Source organism: Megalobrama amblycephala, linkage group LG17 (genome assembly GCF_018812025.1).
Source record: "Megalobrama amblycephala isolate DHTTF-2021 linkage group LG17, ASM1881202v1, whole genome shotgun sequence".
NCBI classification, from domain to species: domain Eukaryota; kingdom Metazoa; phylum Chordata; class Actinopteri; order Cypriniformes; family Xenocyprididae; genus Megalobrama; species Megalobrama amblycephala.
In genome coordinates, this window is record NC_063060.1 from 3,499,687 (window position 1) to 3,517,592 (window position 17,906).

General features: G+C 32.1%; 1 protein-coding gene across 7 annotated transcripts in view; it reads left to right on the forward strand.

Moving 5' to 3' along the window:
• The window catches only part of LOC125250405 (piezo-type mechanosensitive ion channel component 2), a 131,918-nt gene that overhangs the window by 33,480 nt on the left and 80,532 nt on the right, over positions 1 to 17,906 (forward strand). For all 7 annotated transcript variants that reach the window (XM_048162970.1, XM_048162965.1, XM_048162964.1 and 4 more), the window contains exons 3-7: positions 673 to 798; positions 4,640 to 4,682; positions 9,604 to 9,766; positions 14,816 to 15,131; positions 16,251 to 16,464. In XM_048162970.1, the coding sequence (XP_048018927.1) occupies positions 673 to 798; positions 4,640 to 4,682; positions 9,604 to 9,766; positions 14,816 to 15,131; positions 16,251 to 16,464 (862 nt within the window). The remainder of the gene's footprint in view (positions 1 to 672; positions 799 to 4,639; positions 4,683 to 9,603; positions 9,767 to 14,815; positions 15,132 to 16,250; positions 16,465 to 17,906) is intronic.

The following is a 17,906-nucleotide window of genomic DNA, read 5'->3' on the forward strand; positions in this document are numbered from 1 at the left end:
ATGTCTCACTTGTGGCTAAAATGATCTCCATTAGGAAGCATTACATGTGATGGGCTGCACAGCCATGCTCAGGCCTGCGCCGCATCGGAAAATATTGATTGTTTGTAGAGAAAAACACTCTAAAAATACTTTAATACTTCATTTGACCTTGGTGTTACGCTATTTGAGAGTGCTGAAACAAAGAGGCTCTCACGATTAGCTGTTGTTCGTCTTGTAAGAACAACAAAGAACGCTTCTGCTGAGGGAAATCAGTAACGCAAGCTCCATTAGCATCAGCTCACATTGCTGGAGGTGCTTTAGAAAAACATGTGTGAAGCAGCCAGATCTAAAAAATACACTGCACGGACATATTTGCTCCCTCTAAATCTCTTAATAAAAAATATGAACAAACATGAAGTCATTGAGCAGATATTTTTGTCCAAGATGATTTGCAAACCATTAATTACAGGAAGAATCATTCTGGAGTAAAGGAATATTTCACCTAAAATGATGAAATTCGGTTGTCACTTGCTCATCCTGATGTAATTTCTAAACCTTTATGCTGTTATTTTTTGAGGGTGTGTAAATAATGACTTTCATGAGTAATGTTTGTGATAAAATGGTTCATCAGCATGTCAGACACAAATCATAACTGAGCTTTAATGGTTGTTCCTGTTGCTGTTTCTCTTCCAGGCCACACAGGGCACTTGCTGATGTCTTTATGCTTCTGCAGTATGTCCTTCCTCTTCATCCACATCATCTATCAAATCACAATCCACAGTTTGCTGGCTGGAAACACTATCGATTCTGGGTTCAACTGTAAGTTACACTTGTTTATTTATTTTATGGTTCATGCTCCATAATTAAGTCATCAACTGACCATGTTATTGCGTTTGTTGATGTTGGTGACTAGTTGTGCTTGCAGAATTATTACTTATTAATTATCTATTGGCATGGCAAAAGTTGAAGTTTTTATTTTTTATTTAGGTAATTTAATTTAATTATTTTATTTATACATGCATATTTATATATTTTTTTTTTTTTCGTTTAATTTTATTTTAGATTTTTGGCAGTACAATAAAATAACCATTCTTTTATTATTTTTATTATTATTATATTTTATTTTATGTATTTATATTTTATTTTAGTTTAGTTTAGGTTTTTTTATATTTAATAAAATATATTTTATAATAAAATATTTTTATAAAATGTAATATATTATTTTATTTATTTTGTACTTTTTATATTTTTTTATTTCATTTTATTTTAGTTTTTTATATATAATAAAAATATATTTTATAATTAAAAATGAATTTAAATTTTATTTTTTACATAACTTTATTTTTTAACTTTGTTTTATTTTATGTGTTTTTATATTTTATTTTATTTCATTTTATTTTAGTTTTTATATATAATAAAATAAATGTTATAATAAAATACATTTTATTTTTTGTTATTATATGTATTTTATGTATTTTTATAGTTCATTTCATTTTATTTTAGTTTTTTATGTACAGTAAAATATATTTTAAAACAAAAATAAATTGTATTTTATGTATTTTGTATTTTATTGTATTTTAGTTTTTATAAAAAAAAAAAAAAAAAATATATATATATATATATATATATATATATATATATATATATATATATATATATATATATATAAATATATATATATATATATATATATATTTTATATTATATATATTTCACAGTCACACAAACGTCCATATATATATATATGGACATTTGTGTGACTGTGAAACGGCCTTTCGTTCTGCATGAACACACTATTTAATAGCTCAGCAAGTTAGGAACAGTTTTGAGCGAGTTGGTCACAAATCAGTAGAAGAAGAAACCCAATCCTCCTTAGTCTCCTTGTCTTTCACACTGTGAATAAAGAAGAACTCTTCATTGCTCAGGGGTCACTGACCTCAGACCTGCATCGCTCCACTGACCGCTTTCTGCTGACCATGCTTATTTTATCATTGTACTGCCAGGTATGAATTATGGACCAATGAGGAGTCGAGTTAAGATGAACTGGCAGTATTTTTCTCTGACAGATACAGACATTTATAACTTCAAATCCAGATAAAAATCACCATTTATCAAGGTTCAGGCTTAATTGTTTTATTGATGCTTTGGAAATAATGTATGCAAAACAGATATGCCAATAATGCACCCTGAAAGAAATACCAAAGGATGAATATACATTATGGGAACAGAGTTTGTCACTTCAATCAGGAAGAGTTTTTAATGCAATCCACTTTTAATGTACTGGAAAAGTTGTGTTTGCATCAAATCAAGAAGATATCGGCATTTAAAGATTAACTTTAAATAACTGTGCGGGAGGCTTATGGGAAATGTGCCACTTTTGTGCCACCAGATTTGTCTTTGCCCTCCAATTGTTCCCGTCTGAACAATGAAGACATTACTCACGTCCCGCCGAGACTGGAGACTCTTTACGGTTTCTAATGTTTCGATTCTGGGAATGACAAAATGGTTCACCTTTCTTTTATAACCCTTTTCACAGCTGATGATTAGACATTTTGCTGTATTAAAACACTTTCTTTATAGTTCTGTCCTGGTGTGACATTTGAACTTACACAGTATGTCTGGGTCAATCATATAGGTCTTTATATACTCAGTAAAATATTAAAATCATCATAATCATATCAGTTATCGCATTTAAGTGAACGCACATGCCTCTTTACCATGATAACACGTCATTATCGTTAGTCATAATGATTGTAATAACGGTGATTAGAATGAATCGTCTTTGTTGAATTTTGACAGTGACGTTTGAAAGGTTTCGATCCTCCTTAATGGAATGAAATGACATCCATTTGTCTTGTAGAAATGGGAGATGTGTGTTGTTTTTCCTTTTTCTTTCTAAAAATAGATACTCATAACATTTGCGCCTGCACATTCATCCTCCCAGTAGGTTTGTTGTGGACATTATATTGGTGTGATTTGAATGAACATTCACTACAGAGAGTCTGTCAGTGTAATATTGAGTTGAATCAGGCGGTGACTCCTGTCTGTAACAGTACTTCAGTCTCTAAGGCCGTTCAATACCTAATTACTCTCCTAATTTGCTAAGAACACAGTCTGATGTATTGATTTGTGATTACTGTAAATAGTACTGACACATCTGAAGTTGAGCTGATTTTGCGGATGTCAGACACAAGTGCTTATGTCAATTGATGTGCATTGTCCCTTTTAAAATAAAATAAACTAAACAGAAAGCAATAGGCCATGCTTTACAGTGATTTTACCACGGTTAAGAGGTATTGTTCAGCAAGACATGAAGTGGAGTGCCTAAAACCCCCTTTACCATAGTAAACTACATCTTAAATGTGACCTTGATTAAGATAATTAATAGCAACTTAAAATATTCTAATGTTAAATAAATGTATTAATTCTATCAATATGACTATTGGTATCAGTTAATGTTTTTAATATTTTTTTTTATTATTTATTTTAATTTTAAAGTTATTGTTTATTTTAATTATTTGTGTTTGAATTTTTTATTTGGTTGGTTAGTTAATTGTAAAATAAATTTAGTTAATTGTAAAATAAATTAAATAAATTAAATTAAAAAAAAAAAAAAAAATATATATATATATATATATATATATATATATAATGTATTTTATAATTATCTTTAATTGTTTATTTATTTTTTAATTATTTTGTTAATTTGGTTGAATTTAAAAAATGGTTAATGAATTGTTAAATAAATATTTTAATTTATTTATATTAAAATGTATTAATAAAAGTTTGTTTTTATGCATGTATTTCTGTTTATATATTTTTTTATTCATTTTTTAACAATTGTTTTATTTATTTATTTTTTAAATTATTATTATTTTTAAATTTGATTAATATATTGTTAAATGTGTTAATTATATCAATATGACTATCTTGGCTATATGATTAATATGACTATATATATTATATTTTTTTATTTGGTTGAATTAAAAAATGGTTGATATATTGTTAAATAAACGTATTCATTATATCAATATGACTATCTTGGTATCAGATATATATATATATATATATATATATATATATATATATATATATATATATATATATATATATAACATTTATAATATTTTTTCATTATTTATTTTTATTTGGTTGAATTAAAAAAATGTTGATATTTGTTGCACATAATGTCAGGGCTTATTTTGTCCAGCTATGTCCATTATTGCAAAATAAACCCACAAAGTGGAGGGGTCTTGTATCACCCTGAGTTTATTTATTTTTTAATATTTAATATAATATTTTAATGTTTTCATTTTTATGCAACTTAGAAATGAGCTAAATAAAATTTAAAGCGGAAAGAGCAAAGGCTAATTGAAGTTAGAAGAGGGGCTCTCTTTAAATAGACCCTCTTGCTCTTTTTAAAGATTACGTGTCATCTCATCTCATTAATCATCACTAGACTCATTAATTCCGTCTTCCTCAGAGTAGCGCAGGAATGACCTACAGTGACCCTGTAGTTTGACAAAGAAATTCACCTCTGCTCTTGTCATTGTTTTATGAAAGCAGGGAGTTATCGCCGAATCTCTCTGTGCTTTCAAAGTCAGTGCGCTGGAAAATTCTATACAATGGGTAGTAAAGCTTTATCTTTTCTATTTACCAGGTTCAAGTTGGGAGAAGTCAATACGACAGATTGGTTTCGAGAGGTGAGTCCAAGTGCTTATTTTAATCGCCAGCCTGTAAATTGCCTGAGAAACATTTTATGAATGTTTCATTTCATGCCTGTTTATCAAACTCTCACATTGCTCTTGTGAATGTGAAAGGTTTTTAATTGAAAATTTTTTTACTGCACGAAATCTTTTTGGCCTGGCTTTTACAACAACTTTTTATAGCAGACACTAAACCTACAACAAGCGCTACAAAAACATCCCAGATTATTGATTCAGTTTTTATTGAATGCTGTGAGGGGGAAAAGAGAAGGTATTGTTGCTACCAGAAGTTTTATGGTAGTTTTGTGCCATTGGCTGTCATGTTCTTTTAAAATAATATGTAAAAACACTTTATGCAGTGATACACATTATAAACAGTCATATGCTCCATTGTCACATGCATGAACTCTTTATGTTGCTTGCTATCATATTATTCAAAATGTTCAGCCTCCTGGTTCATTTATCACATTGAGGACATTGATGATAAATTATTATGCTTTCATTTTCATTAAAGCTACACTGCTGTTTAAAAGTTTGGGGTCAGTAAGATTTTTTTTAAATGTATTTGAAAGAAGATGCTTGCCAGGGTTGCTATTATTTGATCAAAATATAGTAAAAACTATGGAAGCTTGTTTCCGCCATGAAATGCAAAGTAAAAAGGTAGTTGTGTCTTTTTAACTCACAATTCTGATTTTTTTTTTTCTCAGAATTGCAAGATATAAAGTCAGAATTGTGTGATATAAAGTCAGAATTGCGTGATATAAAGTCAGAATTGCGTGATATAAAGTCATAATTTTGAGTTATAAAGTCATAATTGTGAGTTATAGTCAGAATTGCGAGTTATAAAGTCAAAATTACGAGTTATAAAGTCAGAATTACAAGTTATAAAGTCATAATTGTGAGATATAAAGTCAGAATTGCGTGATATAAAGTCATAATTGTGAGTTATAAAGTCATAATTGTGAGTTATAGTCAGAATTGCGAGTTGTGAGATACAGTATAAACTTGCAATTGCGTTATGTCCAATTGCAAGGGAAAAAGACACGTTTTTTTCTCAGAATTGCAAGTTTATAACTCACAATTCTGACTTTATTCACAAAATTCAGAAAACTCGCAATTGTGAGATTAAATTGTGCAATTCTGAGGAAAAAAGTCAGAATTGTGACTTATAAAGTCAGAATTGCGTGATTTTTATTTTTATTTTTTTTATTGAGTGTCGGACACAAGCTTCCATAAAAAAACAGTAATCTCTCTCTCTCTCTCTCCATATATATATATATATATATATATATATATATATATATATATATATATATATATATATATATATATATATGCAAAGCTGAATTTACAGCATCATTACTCCAGTCTTCAGTGTCACATGATCCTTCAAAAATCATTCAAATATGCTGATTGGAATGGAAACAATATTCATTTTCGTGATACACTATTATTCAAGCGTTTGGAGTGAGTGAGATTTAAAAAACAACTTTTATTCAGCACGGATGCATTAAATTGATCAAAAGTGACAGTCAAGACATTTAATGTTACAAAAGATTCTATTTCAAATAAATGCTGTTCTTTTTCAACATTGATAATAATCATAAATGTTTCTTGAGCAGTAAATCAGCATATTAGAATGATTTCTGAAGGATCATGTGACACTGAAGACTGGAGTAACGATGCTGAAAATTCAGCTTTGATCACAGGATATAAATTACATTTAAAAATATATTCACATAGAAAACAGTTATTTTAAATCATAATAATATTCCACAATATTACTGCATTCATTTTTACTGTATTTTGGTTCCTTGCTGAACATAAGAGACTTTGAAATGCAATAAAAAAAAAATCTGACCCATTTAAAGATTAATATTTCAAGTAGTACGGCCTAAAGAAACTTTCCTTAAGAATGGTTTTCTTGTACGATACTGTAAGGATATCACTTGTTATCACTTGTTTTTCAAAATCACTTAAAACCGTGTAATCGTGCACACACTAAAGGGATGAGTTTTTAAGTGTTTTAAGTACTTCAGCAAACAGAGACAGATAACATTACGCTCCACTTACACTGCGGCCAGCTGTCTGCCGTCCACCAGCGCGGCTCCAAACTTCACCCTCCAAACCAGCCGTTTTCCATGATGAACACCAAACCCAATTAAACCTGACCCACTGTTGACAGCCCAATTTTTCAAAGCCTACCTTGATGTTTGTGTTCGCTGGCCTGACTGTGATTCTATTAAGTGCGGTTTCCTGAGTGCGGGAATCTCGACCTGCACCTTTTTCCAAGCAGCGCTGGTCGGATGGCTCGATTCAACATAAGTGGCAGGAAGTTCAGCTGTAAACTGTTTATTCTCCTAATTGACCTGTTAGTTGAGCGAAGGCATTTATCCCTGACATAACGGCCCACTGATGTCTCTCTGCTCCACGGACCGGCAGGGAATCACAGCCCAGGAGTCAATCACATGAGCACAACGGAGTTGATGCAGGAGTGATTGTGATGTGGATGTTTGAGGAAATTCATTGTTACAAGCAAAAAATTAGGCTAAAGGGGCAGAGATCACTTAATCCTTGTACTATGTTGAGGCCTTGCGGGTCAATTTGACCCAAAACACAAAATTAAGTTGTCAGAAATATTGGTTAACCTAGGATTTTTTTTTTTTTTTTTTTTATTTGTGACAATTGCTCATTTAGGGTCATGAACATGCCTGCAAAGTTTTGACACTCTGAAATGTTGTGGAAGGCGTGTACAAAATTTCTGACGATTTTGATGTTCGCGGGTCAATTTGACCCGCAATTTCATGATTACCCACAGCTGCACAGACCCCCCCCCCAAAAAAGAAAGAAAAAGTTGATGTATTTTTCATGTCAGTTTCTCAGTTACCCTCTGAGAGTATTTAAATTTACATTGATGCATTTGGCAGACACTTTTATCCAAAGAAATGTGCACTGCGTTATAGGCGTACGTTTTTTCAGTTCAATAATGTTATTATCACTGGGAATCGAACGAATGAATTTAGCTTTGCTTACGCCATGCTCTACTGTTTGAGCTTCAGGAAAGCACACAACAATGAAACAAAAACATTTAAAAAAAAAAAAAAAAAAAAAAATCTAAATTTTACATAAAAAAGTAGTTACAAAACTGTTTATAATCATATTTTTTAAAAGCAAATGTTTAAAAAATAGCTGTTAAATGCAGTTTTAAAAATAAATTGTTGTAATGTGTGAGAAGTATTAATATGGAAGCTTGTTTCTTCCACAGAATAAAAAAATAAAAAAGGTAATTGTGACTTTCTATCTTGCAATTCTGACTTTTTTCTCAGAATTGCATTTGCAAGATATAAACTTTTTTTTCTCAGTATTGCGTGATATAAGCTTGCAGTTGCGATAATATATAATGTTATATAATATATAAGTTATAATGTCAGAATTACGATAAACTCGCAATTCTTTTTTTCTCAGAATTGCATTTGCAAGATTTTTTTTTTTCTTAGAATTGCTATTTTATTTTATTTTATTTTATTTTATTTTATTTTATTTTATTTTATTTTATTTTATTTTATTTTATTTATTTTATTTTATTTTATTTTATTTTATTTTTAAATCCTGATCCAACAATATGGAAATGAATGTTATGGCAAAAAAAGTCAGAGATCATTGGCGGTTTCATTATGTTTAAAAAAATGTGTTAAAAATGCTGCATTTGTGTTCATGCTGCTTTTTTTTGTGCAAGATAACAAAACAATATAATTCAGTTCAATTCAATTCACATTTATTTGTATAGCGCTTTATATCGTTTCAAAGCAGCTTTACAGAAAAATGCATGTTTCTACAATTACAATTGAGAGTAATCTGATATCAGATGTGACTGTGTCAAAGTAATGCCCATTTGTCAAAAAATGTACTTTTCTATGATACAAATCATGCAGATATCATGTAATAATTTATGCAGGAACGATGAGCTCATTAAAGCAAATATTACAAGTTTAATTTGAGTCATTTTGGCATGAAAGTGAAGTTTACTTTAGGCAAAGAAACCAAAAATAGTAGCGCTAAAATAAATTCTAAGCTTTTCATTTTGAATGTTTGAAACCAAATGACTTTTGTTTTTTAATTGATATGCTGGTAAAGTTGGTGCAAATACTGTAAAATTAGCTGTTTACTCAAACCTTATTAGACTGTATCAAACACATCTTGTGATGTCTAGTTCCAGTTGAGTCATGCATCTCTGTTGTATTTCTAGATGCATGCATAATAAATGATTTAGTTCACCTGGAGCAACGTCAAATGTTGTTTCTAACTGATTATATATTGTATAAGCTCATCAATCATTCCATACATCAGAGGTCATTGTGTTCACCATATGTTTCCCTTTAATAATGGAATGAGTAACTGCTCTTCTTTGTCTGAATGATGGTGAAACTGATCAACAAAACACTGGCACCTTCATTCAAACCTGTTTTGACTAAATCAACCTAACACAGACTATAGCACTTTGAGAAAGACTACATTTCACTGTTGTGTGAGTTTCAGAAGAACCCAGTATGCGTTTTATGGGAAATATTTATACTCCTTTAATATGGTGCAAGGCAGATTTTATTGAACTGGGTGGGGAAGCACATAAAATGGCGTATTCTAGCACACAACAGATGTGTAAGAAGCTCGAACTGGAAAATGTTTGGAAAACGGCATTCTCACAAATGTTTTCCGCCCTCACAGATGGCGTGCGGTTTAATAGGAATTCTGGCGACGGTAGTTTGTTTGTTATAGTCACGATTACCTGTAACAGGTTCATGTGAATCATGTGTGGAAGTTTGCACTTTTTTCACAAAGATATATGTGGAAAAATAATCAATATAGATTAAAAGAAGGCTCTGTGTGTTAATCTGTTCTCTCTCTGCTTGTGTATTTGTAGTGTTATTGGTGCAGATGCAGGCAATGGTATCCGAGTTTTCCTCCCGGATATCGGGATGTTCATGGCGAGCCTGTCCGTGTGGCTGCTGTGCAGAAAGCTGGTCCACAAGCGGCCGAGTGAGGAGATGGCTCAGGACAACCACGACTTTGAGCACGAGGAGAAGGTGGGTGAGAGTTACGACATGCCTTATGGAGTACTCAAACACACACCTGTGTTACTCAGACCCACACGCATGCACACAAACACAGAGAACATGTGCTCTCCAGACGCGAGGTTCAGCTGTCGCCTCTGCTGCAGTCTGACGCATTTCAAACACAATGATGAACGTTCATGGAACTTTCCAGCATTAATGGATACTTATTATATATTCATATCATTTAATTAGGGAGTTCTTATGATTATGATGATGATAAATAATAATAATAATAATAATAATAATAATTAGTCTGTTTTTTTATGATCAATTTATCAAACCCAACTCTACCAGCTGAGCGAAAACAAGTGCCTAGGACAAGTATATTCAAGTATATACTTTTGTGTTATTATTCAAATATATTTGACCTAATAATAATGATAATGTCTATTATTAATATTATTATTACTATTCATTTGTCTTTTATTATCAATTTATCAAACCCAACTCTACCAGTTGAGCTATTATAACTGTAATAATAATAATGATGATCATAATAATAATTCTAATTTGTCTGTTTTATTAACATTTTTCATTTTTTAACTCTCTATCAGCTGAGCTACTGAACTTAAGAGTACTGTGATTATTGATCTTACTTAATGTGATTATTAATAATAATCACAGTAAGTGTCTGGGACAACAGTCAATTATACACTTTGTTATTGTTAAAATATATTTGACCACATTATAGTAATACAAATAATAATGTATTATTATTATTATTATTAATTTGTCTGTTTCATTATTAATTTATCAAACCCAACTCTACCAGTTGAGCTACTGTAACTTTAATAATTTTAATACAAGTGCAAATAGCCTTGATGGCAAAGGTTATTTACAGTAACTCCGCCCACCATTACCTGATTGAGCAAAATTATAAAAGAAATCCTTCTGACAGCAGAACCACTGGCGTGGAGAGTAAGACGGGTGGCGTTAGCTTTTGATGCAATCGACTTCAGTTCGAATGCACATTTTACCAAACTCATTCTTCTCCCTTTTCCCATCGCATGCTAGCTAGGAGAGGCATTTATTTTAAATAAAAATTAAGAAAATATTTGAAAAGTAGAAATAAAGCATTTAAAGATTATTTAATTATGGGAATAAAGTGTTTGGTAGGGTTAGGAGTAGATGTAGGGTCCATGTGTTCATTTGGTCACACTTTAGTTTAGGGCACAATTCTCACTATTAACTAACTAGTAACTTTTGCCTCAGTAAACTCCTAATTACCGCTTATTAATAGTTAGTGAGTTAGTTGTTAAGTTTAGGTATTTGGTAGAATTAAGGGATGTAGAATATGATCATGCAGAATAAGGCATTAATATGCACTTTATAAGTACTAATAAGCAGCCAATATCCTAGTAATATGCATGCTAATAAGCAACTAGTTAATTGTGAGAATTGGACCCTAAACTAAAGTGTTACCGAACATTCGTCTTACATAATAAAATAATTTCTCATAAACAGCAGGATAATGTAAAGTCAGCAATTCATTATCACTCACCAAAAAAGAGTATACATTTATTCTGCAACATTTATCCCTTACATGATTATGATCAGATGAATTAAAGTTTGCATGTAGTGCCAACCAGCAGCAGAAGTGTTGTTAAAGAACTTTACTATGTGAAATGCCATAATCACATTTTTGTGAACCCCACCCCAGTAACAGCTTTCCAAGTTTTTGTTTTCCCAGAGTGAAAATCTTAACAAAACTCACTGTTTTTTTTTTTTTAAAAGATCAGGTTTATGTTATTGGATGAGGAGAGGCAAGTTCTTTGACTAGACTTGTAAACCAGCTTATAAGTATATTATATTATCATGTAGCAGCTTGATACCATTAGCTAAAATTTTTGGGGCCAGGGACCCCCTATAGGGTAGAAAATATTCCAAGGATCCCCTCATAATTATAACAGTGATTAAACCCAGCGAGAGTAATGAACACAATATGCTTGCCTTATTGGCGCAAATGTTCCCCATCTGTAAATATGCACTTTTCAATAATACTACATTTTCCGGAAAATAAGCACCTGAGTAGTCACACTGGGTCAAAAGTTGTTGTTGAGAGATACAAAAAAAAAAAAAACAGATAAATAACATTGCTGTATCACATTTTCCTCAAAAATAATGTAAATCACTGTTAAAGGTGCCCTAGAACTTTTTTTAAAAAGATGTAATATAAGTCTAAGGTGTCCCCTGAATGTGTCTGTGAAGTTTCAGCTCAAAATACCCCATAGATTTTTTTTAATAAATTTTTTTAACTGCCTATTTTGGGGCATCATTGTAAATGAGCCAATTCAGGGCTACTGGCCCTTTAATTCTCATGCTCCACGCCCACGGAGCTCGCGCTTGCCTTGAACAGTGCATAAACAAAGTTTACACAGCTAATATAACCCTCAAATGGATCTTTACAAAGTGTTCGTCATGCATGCGGCATGCATGTGTCGGATTATGTGAGCATTGTATACTGTTATATTGTTTACATTTGATTCTGAATGAATTTGAGGCTGTGCTCCGTGGCTAACGGCTAATGCTACACTGTTGGAGAGATTTATAAAGAATGAAGTCGTGTTTATGAATTATACAGACTGTAAGTGTTTAAAAATGAAAATAGCGACGGCTCTTGTCTCCGTGAATACAGTAAGAAACAATGGTAACTTTAACCACATTTAACAGTACATTAGCAACATGCTAACGAAACATTTGGAAAGACAATTTACAAATATCACTAAAAATATCATGATATCATGGATCATGTCAGTTATTATTGCTCCATCTGCCATTATTCGCTATTGTTCTTGCTTGCTTACCTAGTCTGATGATTCAGCTGTGCACATCCAGATGTTCTGCCCTTGTCTAATGCCTTTCATAATGTTGGGAACATGGGCTGGCATATGCAAATATTGGGGGCGTACACCCCGACTGTTACGTAACAGTCGGTGTTATGTTGAGATTCGCCTGTTTTTCGGAGGTCTTTTAAACAAATGAGATTTATATAAGAAGGAGGAAACAATGGGGTTTGAGACTCACTGTATGTCATTTCCATGTACTGAACTCTTGTTATTTAACTATGCCAAGATAAATTCAATTTTTCATTCGAGGGCACCTTTAAATTAAACTAAATCTTTACAAACATTATAAACATGTATTTTATTTTCCCTCACTCAACAACAAATCCTTTCAATTTAATGGTATTCAGAATGAATTCACAAAACAAGAATGAAAAATACAAGTAGCCTATAAAATAAACATAAATAATGTGTGGCATTCATTGCAAACAACATCTATTTTACAGCCTGAATGAATTGATTTAAAGTGAAACTGAAACTTGTGTTGAGCTCCTCTCTCATACAAATACAAATACATTTCACTCGATTCCCTGTAGCCACGTAAAACAGAATCCTTCACATGCACAAAAATGTGTTTAGAATAGAGCCGTGTGATGGTAGGACGGTGGTCACACTGACCGGCACAGCCTACGTGTTGTACAACAGACCATTTAAATTGAGTCAAATAATATTTTCTATGTTTGGATGACTGCATTTTAGTTTGCTGATGAATAGGCTGTGATGTCCAGTTAGAAATGCTAGAACTGATATGTTGTTGGTGTGCTTCAACTTAAAATTCTTCATAATTTAGGCTGTGTGTCCTCCAAAGCATTTTTTCCGAGGCTAGTGTATTTTTTCAATTGTTTTCAATGGAAGTGCCATGTTTTAAAAATGCCAGGAGTGAAACGAGGTGCTGAGCGCCTGATTCACACTGAAGTGCTGAGCGCTGTATGTTTTTATCACTGTATGAATGCTCAACTTTGGGTAAAACACAGTGCTCATCACTGTCACTTTGTACTCTGATCAGAGTGGAAGAGAGGCGGGACAAATGCAACACAGACCAATCATCACATTCTGCTTGTACAACATCAACAGATGACAACAACTAACACAATAAAGGAACAAAATTATTTAAAACAATGGACAGAGCAAATACTTTACATTGTATCATCATTTTTATATAGAAACAATACAGAAACAATCTATCTGTGAAATGAGATACTAGTAACACTTTCTGCCGTCTCGGTCTCCGTGAACTTCTTTCTGGAGCACGTCACAAAAATTAACCAAAACACAGCGAATACTTGTTACACAGACATGAGAAATATGTGTATAAAACACATATGTGTAAAAACCTTTAAATGCCTACTTTTTGCTTATCTATTCTGCTTATCTTTGAAATATAAGTCGCAGCACATTTTAGATGATACAGTATGACATTGTTCTATCGATCGTTCAAACTATCCATCCATCCATCCATCCATCCATCCATCCATCCATCCATCCATCCATCCAGTATTTTGTTTAAAGGTTGATGAGCTGTAATACTAGGAGATATAAATAAAGTGAGAAAGTTGAGGCTAGAGGTTTAAAGAATTGCTTCATGCTGTAGCTAAACGTTTACTGGTGTTTAGCAGTATGTGCTACCGTGAGCAGGAAGTCCTGAAGGCCATACATATGGAGCCATTAAAGCTAGATGGGGCTTATTGTTTATTTGTGAATCTGTGTGTGAGATCATAGTTAATCTAAACCAGATTAAACAGCACTTAAACAGAGAAATGTTCTTGAAATGGACTAGAATACCACTTACTGCAAACTGTTTAGTATGTAGTGTTTACTAATAGTATATCTAGTATGTCAGACAGTATACAGCATGCAATGATAACATTTTGTTCTATTTTTATACTGTCAATTGTTTGTTCATCCAAATTTGGCATTGGAGAAAAGGCCGCTGATGGTAGAAACAATTTTCACAATTAATTATAAAAGAAAAGACAAGCAACACATTGAGTTAAATGTGAAATTTTAAGGTAGAAAGACTGAAAAAAAAAAATGCACTCCAATAATTTATTTACAACTCTTCCACACTTGCTCTGCTTGTATAATGCAGATTTCAGCAAATGTTGAAAGTCATATTATGTGTTTTTCATTCATACAGTAAATATGCATGATTCTTGTATTCTGTGACCACACACAGGAGGAGATTGACGAGAAGGTGGAACATGATGACAATGACCACGATGATGATGATGATGATGATGATGATAATGATGATGACGAAATGCTGTATGATGAGGACTTTGATGCAGAAGATGAGGCAGAGGAAGAGGAGGGGGACGGCGAAGGCGAAGGCGTGGATGAGGAAGAGGAGGAGGAGGAAGAGGTGCAGGAGAGCACAAAGATGAAGATTCTGCGCAGAGTAGCAGGAGTGGCAAATAAACTCAAAGATATCATCGGTAACCTCATCACAACCGCTGGACAAGTGGTGGTTACCATTCTACTGGGATTAACAGGTGTGTGAATAAGTGAAATATAATTTAAAGTGTACTACCTTTCAAAAGTTTGGGGTCAGTAAGATGTCTTTCTCTTCTGCTCACCAAGGCTGCATTTATTTGATCAAAAACAGTGAAAACAGTAATATTGTGAAATATTTTTGTTTCCTTTTTGAATATATATTTTAAACTGTAGTTTATTCCTGTGATCAAAACTGCATTTTCAGCATCATTATTCCAGTCTTCTGTGTCACATGATCCTTCAGAAATCATTCTAATATGCTGATTTGCTGCTCAAGAAACATTTATTATTATTATAATATAATTATTATTATATTATATGTGTTGAAAACAGTTTTAGTGCTTCATATTTCTGTGGAAACCGTAATACATTTTTTTAAGGATTCTTTGATGAAAAGAAAGTTCAAAAGAACAGCATTTATTTGAAATTGACATATTTATAAATGTCTTTATTGTCACTTTTGAGCAATTTAAGATGTTATTGCTGATTTAAAAAAAAAAAAAAAAAAATCTTCCTGACCACAAATGTTTGAACCATAAAAACTTTTCATTTAATTTAATTGATTTTATATTTCATGCACATTTACATATATTTTTGTGAAGAAATGTCTGGGTAATATTTCATAAAGCAAAAAAAATAAAAAAAAATAAAAATATTTTACATTAAAAAAAATGCTTTTTTAACATTTAGATTTTTTTTTTTTGCATTATGACAAAAATAATTATGTACATGAAGCACATACATACCCTCATTATCATAAAAACCCCTCATTGCATGTACTGTAATAAAAATAATCTTGTCTGTCTTTTAGAGGCAGTAACAAATGTACACTTTTAATTTTTTAATGTCTTTTCATTAAAGGCTTTTTACGTTTAATGTGCCACATGCCTTGAAATATTTTGTTGTTTCAGTAAAACAAATGTACTTTATAATTTGAATAATATATCATTAAATATAAAAAAATAATATATTATGAAGATAATCTCACAATGCAAAAAAAAAAAAAAAAAAAAAAAAAAAAAATTAAAAGAACATTGCATTACCAATTAATCATGCTGTCAGCAAAATACAAACCTAATCATCCATAAGTCTAAATCTGTCTCTGTTCTGGTCTCCAGGTATCATGCTCCCCTCTCTGACGTCAGCCGTCTACTTCTTTGTGTTCTTGGGTCTGTGCACGTGGTGGTCGCTCTGCAAGACCTTCGACAAGCTCCTCTTCAGCTGTCTGTGTGTTCTCATGGCCATCTTCAGTGCTGGGCATCTACTTGTACTTTATTCCAACCAGTTCCAGTTCCTCCAGGAGGCCATCAGGCCCAACGACAGCTACGTCAGGTCAGAGACCCTCCTTTTCATCTATTTTGTGCAAATAACTTGCTCCATATTAAAGAGGCCATATTATGCCAAGTCTTGAGATTGATTTCGGGCTCTACTAGAATAGGTTTGCATGCTGGTATGGTAAAAAAAACACATTGTTATTCACATATTCTACAATTGTGGCAGCTCCTCTCTTCCCAGACTGTCAGTAACACTCAGTTTAGTTCCTGTTTCTATGAAGCCTATGAAAAGAGCAATGCGCTCTGAATGGTTGGCTGGACCATTGTGTTGTGATTGGTCAATCATAACCTCGAGTTTCAACACACTACTACCTAACTCACCCAGGCCCCGCCCCTTTATTGGAATGAGGAATATTGTGACGTGTTTGTTCCCGGAAGAAAACTCAACACTACAATGGAGGCATTTCTCTTTGTGCTTTGTAACTTTGCAGACGTTTTTCATGCTAAAACAGCAACTAATACTAAAGAAAGCTGAACATGTAGAAAAGCACAATATGTCTGCTTTAATTATGTATAAATCAGTGGACTCTGAATACAAGCCTGTACAGTGCCAGTAATGCTATATAATATGTCATATGTTTAATGTCATCGTGTGCATATTAATATGTACCGGCAGCATACTGTAAATAATGAATGAGTATTAAAATGCCCATCATGCCCTGCAGCAAAAAACAGTCCAATTTCCTGTGTCTGAGCTCTGATAGAAACACAGATAATGATTCGTATCCCATCTGTTCTCGTATGTTCTGACAAAGGGCCAGTCCACAAAAGACCTGCAGACGAACTGCAGAGGGAAATAAATATAGCTTCATATATGCATATCAGCTCAATGTTGTGCGTTGTTCATTATATCGTTTATGTAACAACTCTCCTGAAATAGATCCAGCATTTTTATGATGCAGTTAAAAAGACATTTTTATAATGTTTAATTATGCATTAAGGTAATTCCATACTTTTGTGTTAATTATTGTTGCATAGACGTTGATAAACTCACAATGCCCTAGTCTAATAAGCAAAACAATTCATAGCACGTGCAAATATTGGGTAAAATAGTATATATTTTTTTAATTAGATTGGACCGTTTTTGGTATTTAATGATCTTTAAGTATGTTAAAAATTGCTTATTTCCACCATTTTGGATATATATTTTTCCAGTGAACAGGTAAAAATCATAATATTATAACATTATAAATGTCTTTACTGTCAATTTAACACATCCTTGCTGAATAAATGTAGTAATTTCTTTTTCTTACTGACCCCAAACTGTTTTTAAGTACTGTAAACACAATTGAGATAATTCTGCATTCAGTTTATTTTATATTTCATACACATTTACATATATTTCTGTGAAGAAATGTCTGGTGATATATGTATTTTATACCAAAACCAAATAAAATAAATAAATAAATAAATATTCTCATTACTGAAAAAAAAAAATCA